The 16465-nt window shown below is 41.3% G+C and overlaps 1 protein-coding gene across 1 annotated transcript in view; it reads left to right on the top strand.

The window, feature by feature from the left end:
• Positions 1-16465, top strand: part of SHPRH (SNF2 histone linker PHD RING helicase) — a 117226-nt gene that overhangs the window by 40655 nt on the left and 60106 nt on the right. Inside the window, exons 8-14 of the mRNA XM_073672687.1 lie at positions 392-654; positions 2474-3049; positions 4920-5171; positions 6857-6935; positions 7426-7589; positions 11090-11346; positions 13858-13979. Of these exons, the coding sequence (XP_073528788.1) occupies positions 392-654; positions 2474-3049; positions 4920-5171; positions 6857-6935; positions 7426-7589; positions 11090-11346; positions 13858-13979 (1713 nt within the window). The remainder of the gene's footprint in view (positions 1-391; positions 655-2473; positions 3050-4919; positions 5172-6856; positions 6936-7425; positions 7590-11089; positions 11347-13857; positions 13980-16465) is intronic.

Genomic DNA, 16465 nt, shown 5'->3' with positions numbered 1-16465 from the left:
AGCAATTGCAGTCACTGCTCACTACATTATGAATGCCCTTTAATCACTCCCCGACACTCTGATTGACAGATGGCTCTACAGCTTTTGTGTGCTTGTGCAGCATGTTTGTGCAGAGAGGGATGTCATTCAAGTTGCCGGGTAGTGATTTCTGGAGTCTCTCTCTGCACCTCCCCGATGACTAGAAGCAAACGACTGCAGGGAAAATAACACTTCATTTTCCCCCTGTAATCGCTGCTCCAGTAAGCCAACTACACAGAATTTAAATACTATTTACCTGCAGATTAGCCCTATACCTGCAGGTACTGTATATATTACTGTATATAAAGATTCTGGATATGACGGGTCCCTTTTTAAGATTTGGTTTTTGCTTAAGTCATTTTTCTCTTACCAGGTGTACGGGTCATGGTTTTAGCAGCAATTAAAGAAATGAACACAAGCAGAGGTGTGTCCGCAGTTGGCATTCTTAAATACGTAAGCTCCATGTACAGTTACAACATGCAGAGGAATCATCGACTGCTCAAAAAGACCTTGGATAAGCTGCTTTCCAAAAAGATTGTGGAGCAAGTTAAAGGTCGTGGACTTCAAGGATCTTTTAAACTGGGGGTGAACTTTAAAGAGCAGATGACCCGAGATAAACCTTCAGTCCAAAAATTGGTGAGTGGTCAGGGACCTGTATTTATGTATATACAGTGACTTGCAAAAGTATTACCCCCCCCCCATCTCTTGGCTTTTTACCTAGTTTGTTGCATTACAACCTGTGTTTAAATAGTTTTGTAATACAGTTTGTTTGTGCTAATCGTCTAAGTTAATGAAGTGAAGTGAGAAAAATATAGACATAAATTAAATTTATGAGATCAAATAACTAAAAATTGGCATGTGTATATGTATTCATCCCTTTTGCTATGAAGTCCCTAAAAAACAGCACCATTAAGACCAAGGAGATCTCCAAACAAAGTTGTACAGAAGTTCAGGTTGGGTTATAAAAAAAATATCCCAATGTTTGATGATCCCCTGCAGCACCATCAAATCCATTCTCATCAAATGGAAAGAACATGGTACCACAACAAACCTGCCAAGAGAGAGTCGCCCACCAAATCTCTCGGCCCAGGCAAGGAGGGCATTGATCAGGCAGCACGGAGACCTAAAGGTAACCCTGAAGCTGCTGCAGAGTTCCCAAGCAGAGATTGGAGTAACTCTCCCTACGACCACAATAACCTGTACACTCCATAGAGGTGTTCTTTCTGGAAGAGTAGGCAGAAAAAAGTCTTTACTTACAATTTTTGTATGCAAGTGTCGTTTTGAGTTTGCCAAAAGACATATGGGAGACTCGCCAAATGTATGGAGGAAGATACTGTGGTCAAATGAGACCAAAATTGAACTTTTTTGCTGCCAAAGTAAATGCTGTGTCTGGCACCAAACCAACACAGCTCATCACCACAAGAACACCATCCCCACAGTGAAACATGGTGGTGGCAGCATCATGCTGTGGGAATATTTTTTGTCCGAAGAGACAGGGAAAATGGTCTGAGTCGAGGGGAAGAAGGATGGTGCGAAATACAGGGATGTTCTTGAGCAAAACTTGTTTGTCAGTGATTTGAAACTGGAACAGAAGTTCACCTACCAACCAGACAATGACCCAAAGCATACTGCGAAAGCAACACTCCAATGGTTTAAGGGGAAATGTGTAAATGTTTTGGAGTGGCCTAGTGAAAGCACAGACCTTAATCCAATTGAGAATCTGTGGTCAGACTTGAAGATTGCTGTTCACCAGAGGATACCATCTACCTTGAAGGAGCTGGAGCAGTTTTGCCTCGAGGAATGGGCAAAAATCCGAGGGGCCAGATGTGGAAAGCTCATAGAGACTTATCCAAAGCGATTTGCTGCTGTAATTGTCACAAAAGGAGGCTCTACAAAGTACTGACTTTAGGGGGGTGAATAGTTATTCACATGGAGGTTTTCAGTTATTTTGTCCTATTTGTTGTTTGCTTCATCATATAAAGAAAACCAAATGTTCACAGTTTTAGGTATGTTCTTTACATGAACTGATGCGACCCTTAAAAAAAGTGAAATTCCAGGTTGCAAGGTACCAAAACACGAAAAATGCAAAGCTGGGGTAAATACTTTCGGAAGTTACTGTATGGTGACTTTTGTTTTTTAAAGGTAATGAGAAATTTACTCGAATGCAACATGTGAGACAGATTTCACAAACTGTTGGTATATATAGGCTAGAGCTGTCATACCTTATTAAAGGCAATCTATCAGCAGGTTTTAGCTATGTAATCTGAGCTCAACATGAGATAGGGACTCAGACACTAATTTCAATGATGTGTCACTTATTAGGCACTGTGCTTTTTGTTTCAATACAATGAGTGTTTTAACAACAGAAGAATATCAGTGCCAGGATTAATGCCCACATGAGTGCAGGTCCAACCCGGTAAACTAGGAGCTCTGACTTTTTTTTTCTTTTTCACAGAACACAAGATCTTCCAACCGGCTGCAAAGTGTTAGGCCTCAACTCAGGGAAAACAATGAAGACCTTTCTGAGACTGTTCCTGATCTAAATGTCTTGTCAAAGGATCATGACTACTGTGCAGTCAGCAAAACCAGTATACCAGAAAAAGAACAGCATGGCTGTACTACAGATAATGGGATTCCCGAGCCGCTGGATACCTCGCAAGATTCTCCTGTGACGGATGAGAAATCTACTACTGATATGGAGTTCATATCTCAGGAAATGGACTGCCATCACAGTCCGGTCTTCCCAGTTAATACCTCCGATTACCGTTTTGAATGTATATGTGGTAGTCTTAGGCATCCTGACCTCAAGGACCGTGTCCAGTGCTTGCAGTGCCATCTATGGCAGCACGCAGAGTGTGTAAACTATAAGAGGGAAAGTATCCACACCGCACCTTTCTATTGCCCACATTGTCTTGTAGCAATGGATCCTGTTCCAACAGGAGCAACATTGATCATTTCTCCTAGTTCCATCTGTCACCAGTGGGTTGATGAAATTAATCGTCATGTTCGCTCATCCTCCCTTCATGTCATGGTAAGAATATTATATCTTTGCTTTGCTTGTATTTTTGTGTCATTTTGGTAAAAACATTTTTTGTGAAGTCATAGAAGAGGTTTTGGAAAATAATAGTCTATGTTCACTCAGGGCCTAGCCAAACAAGTGAACTGCTATGTATATGAAGAAAACATTTTTTTCTAATTCATCATTTATGTTTTTGAGGTTTTTTTTAAGTCCCTTTTCTTTTTTGTCTTTTGGTATTAATTTCTGCTTTCTGCGTCAAATTCTTCAAAATGGCGAACACTATTTATGAATTTTTTGCGCAGAGTCAAAAATTATTCTTTTTTAGTCTTTAACATTTTTTGTTGACTGTTTAGTGCAAAAGGTTACACCGTTTGCAAAATGGCATAAAAATTGCACCAAAGGTCCAGCCAAACATACTATCACTCCAGAGGACACCTAGAGTCCATTTGTGACAAAGTTTGCAGCATGTTAAAAAATCCCAAATGATAAATTAGGCAAAATCATCTGGAAGCCCTGAACTCCGCCAACGGTGGCAAGCTAAAAATAAAAACCAGGAGAACACATAAAATAGACTTTAAAAAATGCACAAATGGAAAAATGAATATGGCACAAACTAAAAAGAGTCAAAATGCTAAAGATGCAAGAAGAAAAAAGGCGCAAATGCAATAATGAACTGGGCCCTTTCTGTATACTTAATAAATAGTGATGTGCGAACGTGCTCGCATAAGGGGTTATCCGAGCACGCTCCGAGCCTGTTTGTTAGGCAAACTCTGCATGTGGGGCGGCTGTTAGTGTAACAGCCCCGAGACATGCGGCTGCGGCGACTCGAAGAGATTTTTCGAGCACGCCGAAGATACTCTATTAGCACCCGAGTGTGCTCGGATAACACCTTATCCGAGCACGTTAGCGCATCACTATTAATAAACCATTCTAATTAAAGGGGTTGTCCGAGATTTAAATGTGCCTCACTAACAGGCAGGTAGTTGCCTCTTACCGGTCTGTTGTGCCTGGCGCCGTTCTCCGCCGGCACAGAGCGGTCACAGACTTCCGCTGACCTCAACAAAGCGGCAGTTTCCTTTCCTGTTGACAGGGCGGGACTGCTGGTGTCAGAGCGGGACTATTGGTGTCAGGGCGGACACTTTCTCTTTAATTTATTAAACCTTTGTGTTGTGTTAAAGGAGTTTTCTGGGAACACAATACTAATATCCTATTTTTTTAAATAGATAGTTGATATCAGAATGCTGAGTATCTGACTTTCCTCTGGCACCCACACTATCATGTATTGATGGCCTTGCCAATGGTCGTCATCAATTCTTCATTCCCCGGAAAGCAGTTAAAAATTATAATATTACGTAAATAAAACAGACTTGCAAGATGGGACCTAATGGTTATTTATCCCACAATAACATATATATTCTGCCACATTAAAGGGGTTTTTACAGTTTCAAAAAATACCTTGTCCCTGGCTGCAGTTTTGTTGTTTGTTGTTTTAAAAACAAACCAACCTTTTTCTTTAATCACCCTCCCCGGGTCCAGCGCGGAGTGTCCGATGCTGCTTCTGGTGTCTGTTGTTGTCTGCAGCGCTGACATGATGTTGATGGCATGAACTGCTGAGCTCAGCGATTGGCTGCAGCGCTGTCAGCGTAACGTCAGCTGTGCAAACTAACAGACACTGGGAGCTGCAGCGGGGATTGAGAACTGCACCCAGGGAGGGTGAGGAATGCACAACCTGGTTTTATTTTTCTATAAACAAGCTACAGTTAAACCCCTTTACCTTACACAATCTGCATCTTACAGCATCTGCCTATATTTTAGATACCGAATATGTATTTTTTTTCTCTTGATTAAAACGATGACCGTAATGTTTTCTTCTTACATTTAGGTATATCAAGGTGTTAAGAAACATGGCTTCCTACAACCTCAGATGTTAGCAGAGCAGGATGTAGTCATAACCACTTATGATGTTCTGAGAACTGAGTTAAATTATGTGGACATTCCGCACAGCAATAGCAAAGATGGACGGCGGTTTCGAAACCAAAAACGCTACATGGCAATACCAAGCCCTCTCGTTGCTGTGCAGTGGTGGCGGATTTGTCTAGATGAAGCACAAATGGTGGAATGCACCACAGCAAAGGTCAGTGTGGCAGTGGTGGCAAGGTGACAGCGGCTAAACTTATCATAAAATGTGGTACTCGTCTAGTTAAGGCAGAACTGAAATTTCGTGGACCCTTCACATGCCTTGTCAGCCTCAATGATATCTCATCCTTTGAGTTTGATAAGCTGAACTCTTAGGAATCTTCTGCTCATTATCCTGACTTTCATTGAAGAAAGGGTTGTGTTTATGAAACAACCAAATTAATAGGAAACCTTTAAAGGGGTTGTCCAGGCTAATGACACTGATGAACCAAAAATTCTACATGGCATCAGAGCGCCCTCATTAGGCTGTGTTTAAGCACCATTCCAGAGGGGTTTTTATTGCAGCGCTGGAGTGGTGCTACTAATGTAAGGCCACTGCCCCTAGTCTGATACTTACCAGCTGCTGTCTTCATCTGTTTTTGGCACTGCTTCAGACAGTCTCCAGCAGTTTGTGACACTGAAATAAAAAGAACCGCTGGAGTGGTGCTTTAAAATAGTCTATCAACTACTTGCAAGCTGATTTATTTGCCTGTTTAGAAAGGCCGACCGCACTTCTATATGCACAGAACTATCATTAATATGATCATTCTTTGTGTATAGAACGTCAAGACAACGTGCTATAGAGAACAATAATTTTTAAGCTTGCTAAAAATCATCTCGCGCGACAAATGAGCGTTTTGCTGGTCGTCTTTAGATGAGTCTAATCGTGAAGCAAATGTACCTAGAAATAATCGTTCATGATTATCGTCTTGTATAAATGGATCTTTTACATAAGTTATCAGGCCAGTCCAATCAATTTTTATTGGCTCCGTAGCTGCCGGATGTATACAGTGAACAGAGCTGAACAGCACCACTACATCCACTGTGTGGGGGCTGATGCCAAGAACTGCGGATCAGCTCCTATTCTCTTGAATAGGATTAAAGAGAATCTGTAATCTCTAATCAAAGCGTACCTAATGTCGAGGCAGAGAACCTGATTCCAGCAATGTGTCACCTACTGGGCTGCTTTCCGTAGTTTTTGTAAAATCATTGGTTTATTAGCTGGAGATTATCACTCTGCTGCCATGTAGTCCAGCCCTCCCCCACCACCGATTGGCAGCTTTCTGGCTATGCACAGTGTGCAGAGAATGCTGTCAATCAGTGGTGTGGGTGGGGTCATACGGAGCTCAGCATTCAGAGAACTGCTAGATCTGTGGCAAATGAAACCGTTTTTAATCAAAACTGTTGCACCCAGTAAGTGATACATTGCTGAAATTGGGATCCCTGCCCCTACATCCTTCTGCCCTCAGATGGGGTAGCAAAAATTTGGTGACAGGTTCCCTTTAATTAAATTCACCTCTTTTACTTTTTTTTTTTTCTTTTTTTTTTAATGGCTGTGACTGTTACTTTTTAATAACATTTTTTCAATATTTAAACATTATTGTGCAAAACATGTACAACAGATGAGAGCGTTAAAGCAAAGATGATGTCGGACCAAATTAGGGGTTTTTTTTTGTTTCATGCAAAACCTAAAATTCACCAAGAGCGGAATTGTTTGGCGAATGGAATTGTAGCATGCTGGGATTAAACAGCAAAAACCAGATTGCACTAATCTTAACACATGATCGTTTTTTGGGGGGTGGGGATATGGGCAGAAAATTGTTGAATTAATGATCTGAGACTGGACTTTCTTTTATTTTGCAGGCTGCTGAAATGGCTTTGCGATTAACAGGTGTGAATAGGTGGTGCGTGAGTGGAACTCCAGTACAGAGGGGCTTAGAAGGTAACATTACTAGTCTCCGTCTGGATATATCATTATGGGACAGGCAGGGTTATGAAAGTCTTAACTGAATATTATGTTGTCTTGTCTTCAAGCCCCCACCCATTATATATACCTGGAGACCACACTGAGGCATTATGTCTTGGTATTTCGCTTCTCACACTGATTTAGTTAGTGGGTTGGTGATACGAATTTGGAGCTTTTATGGCATTCTAGGGCCAATAGACTATAGTGCATACGTTTTTCTATCCAGGACAAAAAAATAGAACACAAAAATTCAACATGTGAATGAGGCTTACACGCTCAAATCGGGTCTAGTGACCTGATATAGCCTAATCCTTTATTCCTGTGATATTGTCAATTTGGGCAATTAGACCCAGGGCCATGATGGGGCTTTAAATTGTGGCAAAATGCTCCTCTAAAACCAGCCTGAAAATTAAATGGAAGCTCTTAGGTCAGATATGAATTTTTTCCATTGTGTTTTTCCATGCAGATTTATTTGGACTAGTGCTATTTCTTGGAGTGGACCCTTACTGGGTGAAACACTGGTGGGACCAGCTACTCTACAGACCATACTGCAGGAGGAATCCTCTTCCATTATATCGCCTTATCGCCAAAGTTATGTGGAGGTCCGCCAAAAAAGACGTTCTTGATCAGGTATATCTTGGATTGTTTGGATGTGCCTTATTTTCTGTATATGCGGCTCGTTACATAAAGGAGATAAGATTCATTAAAGACACAAACTAAAGTTTCTCTCTTTCAAATGATTTTATTCTGAAGTATTAAAGGAGGTTTTATATTGAAGACCTCACCTAATATAGGATTGGTGAGGTGGGGGAATCTACACCCTAACGATCACCTACTATGACCTCCAGGGGCAGCATACATAGAGCACAGAGTGGGACAGTTCTGCCACAGGGAAGAGCGTTAAAGCGTAGAACTTCTAAAGGGGTTGTCCACTACTAGGGCTGAATGTTTGCCCACTTTAAAATAAAACCGCTTATACTCCCCTCCGATGCCGGTGCCATTCCAGCAGTGTCGGCACTCTCGTTCCCAGGGCTTACGTGAGGTTGTTACGTCATGCAATCACTGTGCCCAGTCAACTTTGGTGTCACTGTCCCCACCTTTGGACGTATCGAACTTCAAAAGGAAGTCAGGGCTGCGGCTGCTCTCTCACTTCCTCTTGATGTTTGATTTGTCCAAACGCGGGGATAGTGAAGTAGCGCTAATTGGGCATGGGGCTCACAAGATATAACAATGTGACGTGAAGAGGCAAATCACCAGGGCCAGATAGCATCCCTATAGAGGTCTGTTCTAAATATGCAGAGTGTCTGAGTGAATCTCTCTGGGACATGTTGCAACATGCTTTTGAGTCATTGTCTCTCCCAGATTCAGTGTATGATGCCACTATAGTAGTGCTTTTAAAACCAGATAAAGATCCATTAGATTGTGGATCATATAGTTCCATTTCACTACTTAATGTTGACTACAAGATATTGACCAACATACTGGCAAACCAACTTAATAAAATCATTCACAGCATAATACTCTCGGACCAATGAGGGTTCATGCCAGGTAAAAGCACCGCGGACAACATAAGGTGTACTCAGATAATTACTCAGGCGGGAGTGCTGGGAATAAAAATTGGCCGCTGGCATCATTGGATGCTGCCAAGGCTTTTGATTTTGTAGAATGGCCATACCTAAATGAAGTCTTGCAAAGTTTCGGTCTGGATCAAAATTTCATGAAGTGGTTTAACCTAGTTTACAAAATCCAAGAGCTAATGTGTTTGTCAATGGTCAACACTCTCCCTATTTTAAATCGGGAAGGTGCACCCACCAGGGCTGCCCGCTATCACCTCTATTATTCGCATTAGCAGTGGAACCTCTGGCTGTATATATTACACAGGGGTGCAGTATATCGTGGAGTGAGACCTGGAGAAAGGGAAGACAGAATTGTTTTATATGCTGACGAATTGATTCTCTATATTCCAGACCCGACCTAACTCTTCCTAGAGTCATTCAAATGCTGGAAGAATTTAGTCCGCTTTATGGCCTATATATTAACTGGGACAAGTTGGTCATTATGCCGACACGGGATGTTCAGTGGCCGTCACTACACTTTCATTTACCAGTGGGTGATCATTTTAAATATCTTGGCATATGCATCATCAAAACACCCAACAAATCCCATGAATATAATGTCTATCCCTTTCTAGAATATGTTTCTGCAAAATGCAAAGTCTGGAGTACATTACCGTTGTCAATTCCTGGGCGCATGAACTTAGTTAAAATTATATTACAACCAAAAGGTTTGTATTTGATGGAACAGGCGTCAGGGCCTATCCTCAAATAATTTTTCACCAGTTTACAGTCACATATTACATAATTTGTTTGGAGCAGATCCATACATAAAGTTAATGTTGACATTTTATAAAGACCTAGAACACGGGGAGGAATGGCACTACCAGATTTTTATTTATATTTTGTGGCTGGCCAGCTGCGAGAGCTCAAATTCTGGAAGGGTTTACTTTCCCCATCAAAACCCGAGTATTATTTGGCAAAGTATCTCCAAACCATTTCATTTTTCTTTTCATACTCATAAGCTAGCGATCCAAGTATGGCGTGCTGCTAAGAGCTTAGGTTGTCATAACTGCCTACCATCTATGGTTCCAGTTTGGGCAACCCCATATTTCATCATCTATCTGTATAAGAAGATGCAACATTTTGTGAATCTTTTAATGTTACCATGCTAGGTGACCTCTATCTAGAACACGCCATTATATGATTCTCCCAATTGCAACAAGAATATAATGTCCTTAGAATTTTCTTCTATAAATATTTGCAACTTCGACATGCTTTACAGAGCCAATTCTCTAAACCTGTAGCCCTATCTCAAACTCTCCTTTGATAGGTATTCTCATGACCAAAGGACCTGAAGGGCTGATCTCAATATTATACAGACACTTGCTAATCGCAAAGGTAGCCTCAAAACAACTCCCTGTCGAAGAGAGGTGGAGAACTAGGATCCCACATCTAACTATGGAATATTGGGAGGTGGTGCTGGAGTCTTTAAGTCATGTGTCTCCTGCAGTCAATAACAAAATGATACAACTATACTTCTTACACCAATTTTATTTAACCCCCAAAAGACTTCAGAAAATGGGTAGGCAGTGCCATTCTAACTGTCATGGGTGCGGAATGTCTGGCGCGGACTTCTGGCACATGGTATGAGAATGCCCTCACATCTCTTTGTTCTGGAGAGAGGTGTTGGAATTACTGGAAGACATCTTTGGAATACCCATCCCACACACACTAGGGGTCTATTTATTGTGTATCTTAGAAGAGTCCTTATGGTCCCATCATAATCGTATCTTTCTACAGGAAGCACTCTTCCTGGCCAGGAAGGCGATAGCCCTCCGGTGGATGGGGGATAGAACCACCTTCCTTTTCTCAATGTAAGAATTTAAGTAATGTGATCATTACCTATGAAAATTTGGGATACAAAAATAGAGGATGTCCTCAAAAATTTACTAAAGTGTGGGAGGGGTGGTGTGCATCTCCTAGGACCTCCTATTCTTCCAAAACTTTCAGGTCCCTCCTGCCTTCTGACCTTGGTAGAGTGATCTGAGCCAATATGTTTCCAAAGTTCTGATCCCTGATGCTGGTGAGAAGTTGGGTCCCGAGCTGGAGATATGTGGCTATTACAAAAATTGATTTTGTAATTTTTTTATGTTTGTTTATTTACGGTTTTCTACTGAATACACGTGTCCTGTAAATGTTGACTTTACAAAAATGTACACCATGAATCCATAATGTACCTTTCTGTATTTGATTTGTTGTATACTGTTGAGCTGAGGGTTCAATAAAATGAGTTAAAAAAAAAAACAAAAAACAATGTGATGTGAGCCCTGGGAACACAAGTGCCAACACTGCTGGAACAGCGCCAGCACCGATGGTGAGTAAAAATGTTTTTATTTTCATGGGGGCAAGCATTCATGTTGAGAAGGGGTTGTCCAAGCAGTAGACAACCCCTTTACGTAACACACAAAGTAACTTGTGATTTCTCGTAGCTTCCCCTACTGCACCGTGTATGAGAACGTATACAATTTTCGGAAGCGGACTAGGGTGTATTTAATTCGATTTGTTTTCTTGCAGATTCAAATCCCAGAACAAACAGAAGACGTTCACTGGCTTCACTTTTCTCCAGTGGAGAGACATTTCTATCACAGACAGCATGAAGTTTGTTGTCAGGATGCTCTAGCAAAGTTACGGAAAATCTCCGATTGGTCTCTGAAGCTTAGTAGCTTAGACAGACGGACTGTATCCTCCATCCTATATCCTTTACTGAGGCTAAGACAGGCTTGTTGTCACCCGCAGGCTGTGCGTGGGGAATTCTTACCATTGCAGAAGAGGTAAATTGCCTAGTCCTGCTCTTGTAATCCATCATGAAGCCGTTATATACCATATGACTCTCGGATGTTTGCACTCTCTTCCTGCTCTATACATCTGATTGTTGTCTAGGGAGCATCAATCATCAATCATATCAATGAAAATATCCCCTGACTAGAGGCACTAAGTGAAGAAACCTATTAGGCTGAGTTCACACGATGCGTTTTTCATGCGTTTCCGTGGCGTTTTTGCAGTTGCGTAAACGCCGCGGAAACGCATGAAAAACGCATGGTAGAAGGGCAGCAATGATCCCCAATCGAAATCCGCATGTGCTGTGCCCATGATGCGGATTTTTCCGCAGCGTAAACGCTGCGGTCAAAAATCCGCAGCATGTCAATTAATTTTGCGGAAACGCTGCTCTTTTGCCGCCATTGACTTGCATTAGACCGCATGGAATCCGCATCACTGTATATGTTGATGCGCTTTTCATGCGGTCTAATGTGCGGATGGTACCCGGGTGTGGATGAGAGGATTCTCATCCAGACCCAAGTACCATTAAAAAAAAAAGAATAAAATAAAAAATATATATATTCTCACCTTCTGACGGCCCGCGCTGCGTCCTGCCGGCTTCCCGGGCACTTCGCGGTTAAATGAAGAAGGACCTTCGCTGACGTCAGAGTCATGTGACGGGTCACGTGACGCTGACGTCGGAAGGTCCTAAAGTCTTCACTGCCGGCAGCCGGGACCGATGAAGCAGGACACCGGGGGCCATCAGAGGGTAAAGTATAGATTTATTTTTTATTTTTTGACATTCACACACTATATAAATCCATGCTGGTTGCATGGATTTATATAGTGTGAAGTTGACAAGCACTTTCCAAGTGATGCTAAAATCGCTTGGGAAGCGCTTGTCAACCTGCATGCGGAAATGAAAGTGAAGACCGCTTCATTTCCGCATGTCCCTGGCAGGAAACCGCATGTACAATCCGCATGCGTTTTTTCCTGCCAGAGAGATGCAGAAACGCTCAGGAAAAAATCCTGAGCATTTCTGCATCGTGTGCACATACCCTTAGTTTACTTTTGAACCAAAATTTTTATGCATTATTTGAAGCATGGTGTTTTATGTAGCCCAATGCCTCTATGTGTCTCTTTTCAGCGAAGCCACATCCCCTTGTTAGGGAGGGCACTGAAAGTTTCTAAAACACATAATAAAGACAGGGTTTTTGGTGCAAATTGCACCAAAATTCTAGTAAATCTCCCTTGGTATAATGAAAGCATTTCTGCAATTAATTGTTTTATTCAAGGATCTGCTTTAATAGTGACATTTAGAGCTCATTCACATATTATTTTTCATCAGCCATATGGTGTCCGTTTTAAAACAACTAGCATGCTGAGGCTAGGGATTTTGCCCAATGTCTGTTGCATACACTTAGGTGTTATGTGCCCAACAGTGTGCACAATGAGGATAGATGCCAAGGCATCCATCCACCATGAAGAACCACTTTAAAAGATCTATAGTGCATGGTAAAGTGGCCATCTGTCAGATGTGATTTCTTATACAGTTCTAATACACTTAAACAAATAGTATGCAGGCACATACCTGCCAGACAGAGACCAAAAGAACACACTTTTGACTTTCATCTGTTGAATTGGGGCCTATGATGACCTTAAAGTACACATCGGGAAAAACTTTTGGCATTTGATGTAAGCTAGATGCACAGACGCTGTGTGCACCTAGCCTAACCCATAAGGTTTCATTGAACTGTCAACTAATATATTTTTTAAACCTAACCGTTCAACTCTGAGCATGTCTTATTCTCATCCATCTTTGAAGTTCAGATTCTACAAATGCAATGTATGAGGCTCCATTAAAGAGGATCTTTCACCCAATTTTTCATGTCGATCTGGATGTAATAGTGGCTGCAGAGCAGAACTTGTTTATTTTTTTTCTGGAGGGGTGAAGGGGGTGTTGTGTATTTTTTTATTTATTTTTTTTCATTTTTATTTCACCTCATCGTTGCAGAGACATTGGCAATGAAAGTATTTGCCCGCTAATGAGTTAACGCCCACTAGGACTTAAAAGAAGTTATCAGATAGTTTTCACTGGGGGCGTGCTCTTCTTTTCCCTGTATGAAGCTGACCAATCACAAACAGACAGTATACACTAGAAAAAGAAGAACACGCCCCTAAAATATTTGGTCAGCATACACGGAGAAGACACCAGTGAAAATTATCTGATAACACCCCCTTGGACTTAGCAAAAGTTAACTCCTTAGGTGCTAAATACTTCGATTGCTAATATCTCCGCAACAAAGAGGCTCAACTGAGAGAAAAAAAGTTTTCTTCTGCTCTGCAGCCACTATTACATTGTGTGTCCAGTTCAACATGAAACATTTGGGGAAATGTTCTCTTTAAAAACTGTTGGCACATAGAATATATCTGTTTTTAACATCCATTTTCTGCTTCTGCCAAAACAGTCACAGGTGTGTGTGAATGTGCTCTTACTCTTGTTCTACTCTTGCTTTCCATTACAGCACAATGACAATGGAAGAACTTCTGACTTCTCTCCAGAAAAAATGTCGAACAGAGTGTGAAGAGGCTCATCGTCAGCTTGTCTGTGCTCTTAATGGTTTGGCTGGAATCCACATCATTAAAGGTGATATATCGGATCAACCTTCTGTTTATGTCATATGTCTTCTCCTAAGAACATTGTGTTCTTTAAAGAGACTGTACGGTTAGGGTTACTCAAAGGGGTTTTCCAGTTAAAAGCAAGTTATCACATAGCCACGGGTTATAAAGTTGTGCATTAGGTCAGATGTCGCTCCATTAATTTTTTATAGAGCTGCCAGAAGAAGCAAAGCATAGCGCTTTGCAGCCTCATAGGGAATGAATGAAGCACAGGTCACCTTTCTGCCGCTTGATGCAGGTTTGAAGGGTTAAACCACCGTTCGAAAAGTTATTGCCTATTCTGTGGATAGTTGACTTGATTTAACAGGATAACCCCTTTAATATTTTGTAAGTCCTAAGAATTGTTGGGGGTTTACTGGTATTTTGGTGGTTTGCTGGTGATCTTGGAATCCACCGCTATATGAGCGTGGTTTTGTTCACACTTATAGAACTACACAGAATTATGTGTGAATGTGCTTAACCCCTTACCAATCTATGACTTACACTTACGTATTAACCCCTTTACGCCACGCCCCTTTTCATTTAATTTTTTGCTCCTCTTCTTCCCAGAGCCATAACTTTTTATTTTTCTGTCAATATGGCCGTGTAAGGGATTGTTTTTATCGGGACGAGTTGTACTTTTAAATGACAACATTGGTTTCACCATATCGTGTACTGGAAAATTGTTATTCTGATTCTACAGGTCATTACGAGTTTGAAGATACAAAGCATGTATAGGTTCATTTTTATTTAAATGGTGGAAAAAAAAATGTCGCCATGTTCTGAGACCCGTAGCATCTCCGTTTTTCAGGATCTGGGGCTAGTTGAGGGCTTATTTTTTGGCTATCGTTTTTATTGATACCATTTTGGGGTAGATACGATCTTTTGATTGCCTGTTACTGCATTTTATTGCAATGTTGCAACGACCAAAAAAAACTAATTCTGGCGTTTTTTAAATGTTGATCGGGCGATTCTGAACGTGGCGATTCCAAATATGTGTATGTTTGATTTTTTTTTATTGTTTTATTTTGAATGGGGCGAAACTTGGTGATTTGAACTTTTATATATTTTTTTAATATTTTTAAAAACATTTTTTTTTACTTTTCACATGCTTCAATGGGAGGCTAGAAGTGGCGATTATCTGATCGCCTGTGCTACACACAGCAGAGCTTCAGCCCTGCTGTGTTTAGCAAAAATGCTCACTTGCTATGAGCGCCGACCGATGGGTGGTGCTCATAGGATCCTGGCAATGACAATCACAGGGGTCTCCAGCAGACCCCGGGTTGTCATGCCAACCCATCGGCGACCCGCGGCCATGTGATGCAGGCACCAATGGGCGGGACTAGTGATGCGCTTCCGGATCGGCCATGTTAAATGCCCCTGTTGGAGATTGACAGCAGCATTTAACTGTGCAGTTTTTAGGGGCACATGACAGCTAATCAGATCAGCTGTCATGTACCGGGAAAGATGCAGGCTCAGCGCCGGAGCCCGCATCAAAGGGAGAGACATGCCATCCGCCTTTCATATACGGCGCATGTTGTGCAGGGGTTAATTAGCCATCATTTGTCTCTAATTGCCGCCTGTGGACTGGCTCTTGGACCGCGGCTTTTATCTTGTTAAATGCCACTGTCAATCAGTGCGAGGTGCACTGCGCCGATTGGTTGCCAGGACCTCATGCCTGGCATAATGATACTCCTGTGAAAGCCAGCCTGTGGTGGCTATTCATTAAAGACCATGATTTTCGCTATATACAGCAATACTGTAATATTGCTGTATATATCACAAGTGATCAGATGATCGCAGGTTAAAGTCTCCTAACGGGGCTAAAAAATATAGGGGAAAAAAAGTCTGAATCAACCTTCTTTTCCCCTATTAAGAAATAAAAGAATACACTTGTGGTATCTTTACGTTTATAAAAGTCTGAGCTATCAAAATCTAAACTTAATGAACCCAATCAGTAAACAGCTTATCAAGATAAAAATAATCAAAACACTAGAATTGTGTTTTTTGGCTGCTGCAACAACACAAAATGTGCAATAAATAGCAGAGGGATAAAATGAACCTTTAATAGAAACGTTTAAAATAGACCCAAAGTGCAATTGTGCATCAAAAAGTATAAGATGTACCGTATAGTATTAAATGGTATAATGAAAAACCAAAAAATAGGAAATGTGTTGCCCAAAAAAAATGGGACAATCCTATATAGGTACAGTCAAAGAGTCCTATGAGATACCCCCTCACAGGTAAGCTGGTAGAGTCTTATAGGTAGTAATAATGATAGAATCCACCAACAGACCATACCCTTTCTAGCATAATTCCCACCCGACAGTAAACCATATCAATTACAGCCACACTATTAATAGGCTTACATAACAACACATGGCCATAGGGAATAGTACAGGCCAACTTAGTACATGTAAGATCAGCCAAACATATATATATGCAAAAAGACAATCAAATTACATCTGTGGCTAA

Source organism: Phyllobates terribilis, unplaced genomic scaffold, assembly GCF_046119375.1.
Source record: "Phyllobates terribilis strain yellow unplaced genomic scaffold, ASM4611937v1 Scaffold_3__8_contigs__length_932513732, whole genome shotgun sequence".
Classification (NCBI taxonomy): domain Eukaryota; kingdom Metazoa; phylum Chordata; class Amphibia; order Anura; family Dendrobatidae; genus Phyllobates; species Phyllobates terribilis.
This window is presented reverse-complemented; position numbering and strand designations above follow the sequence as displayed.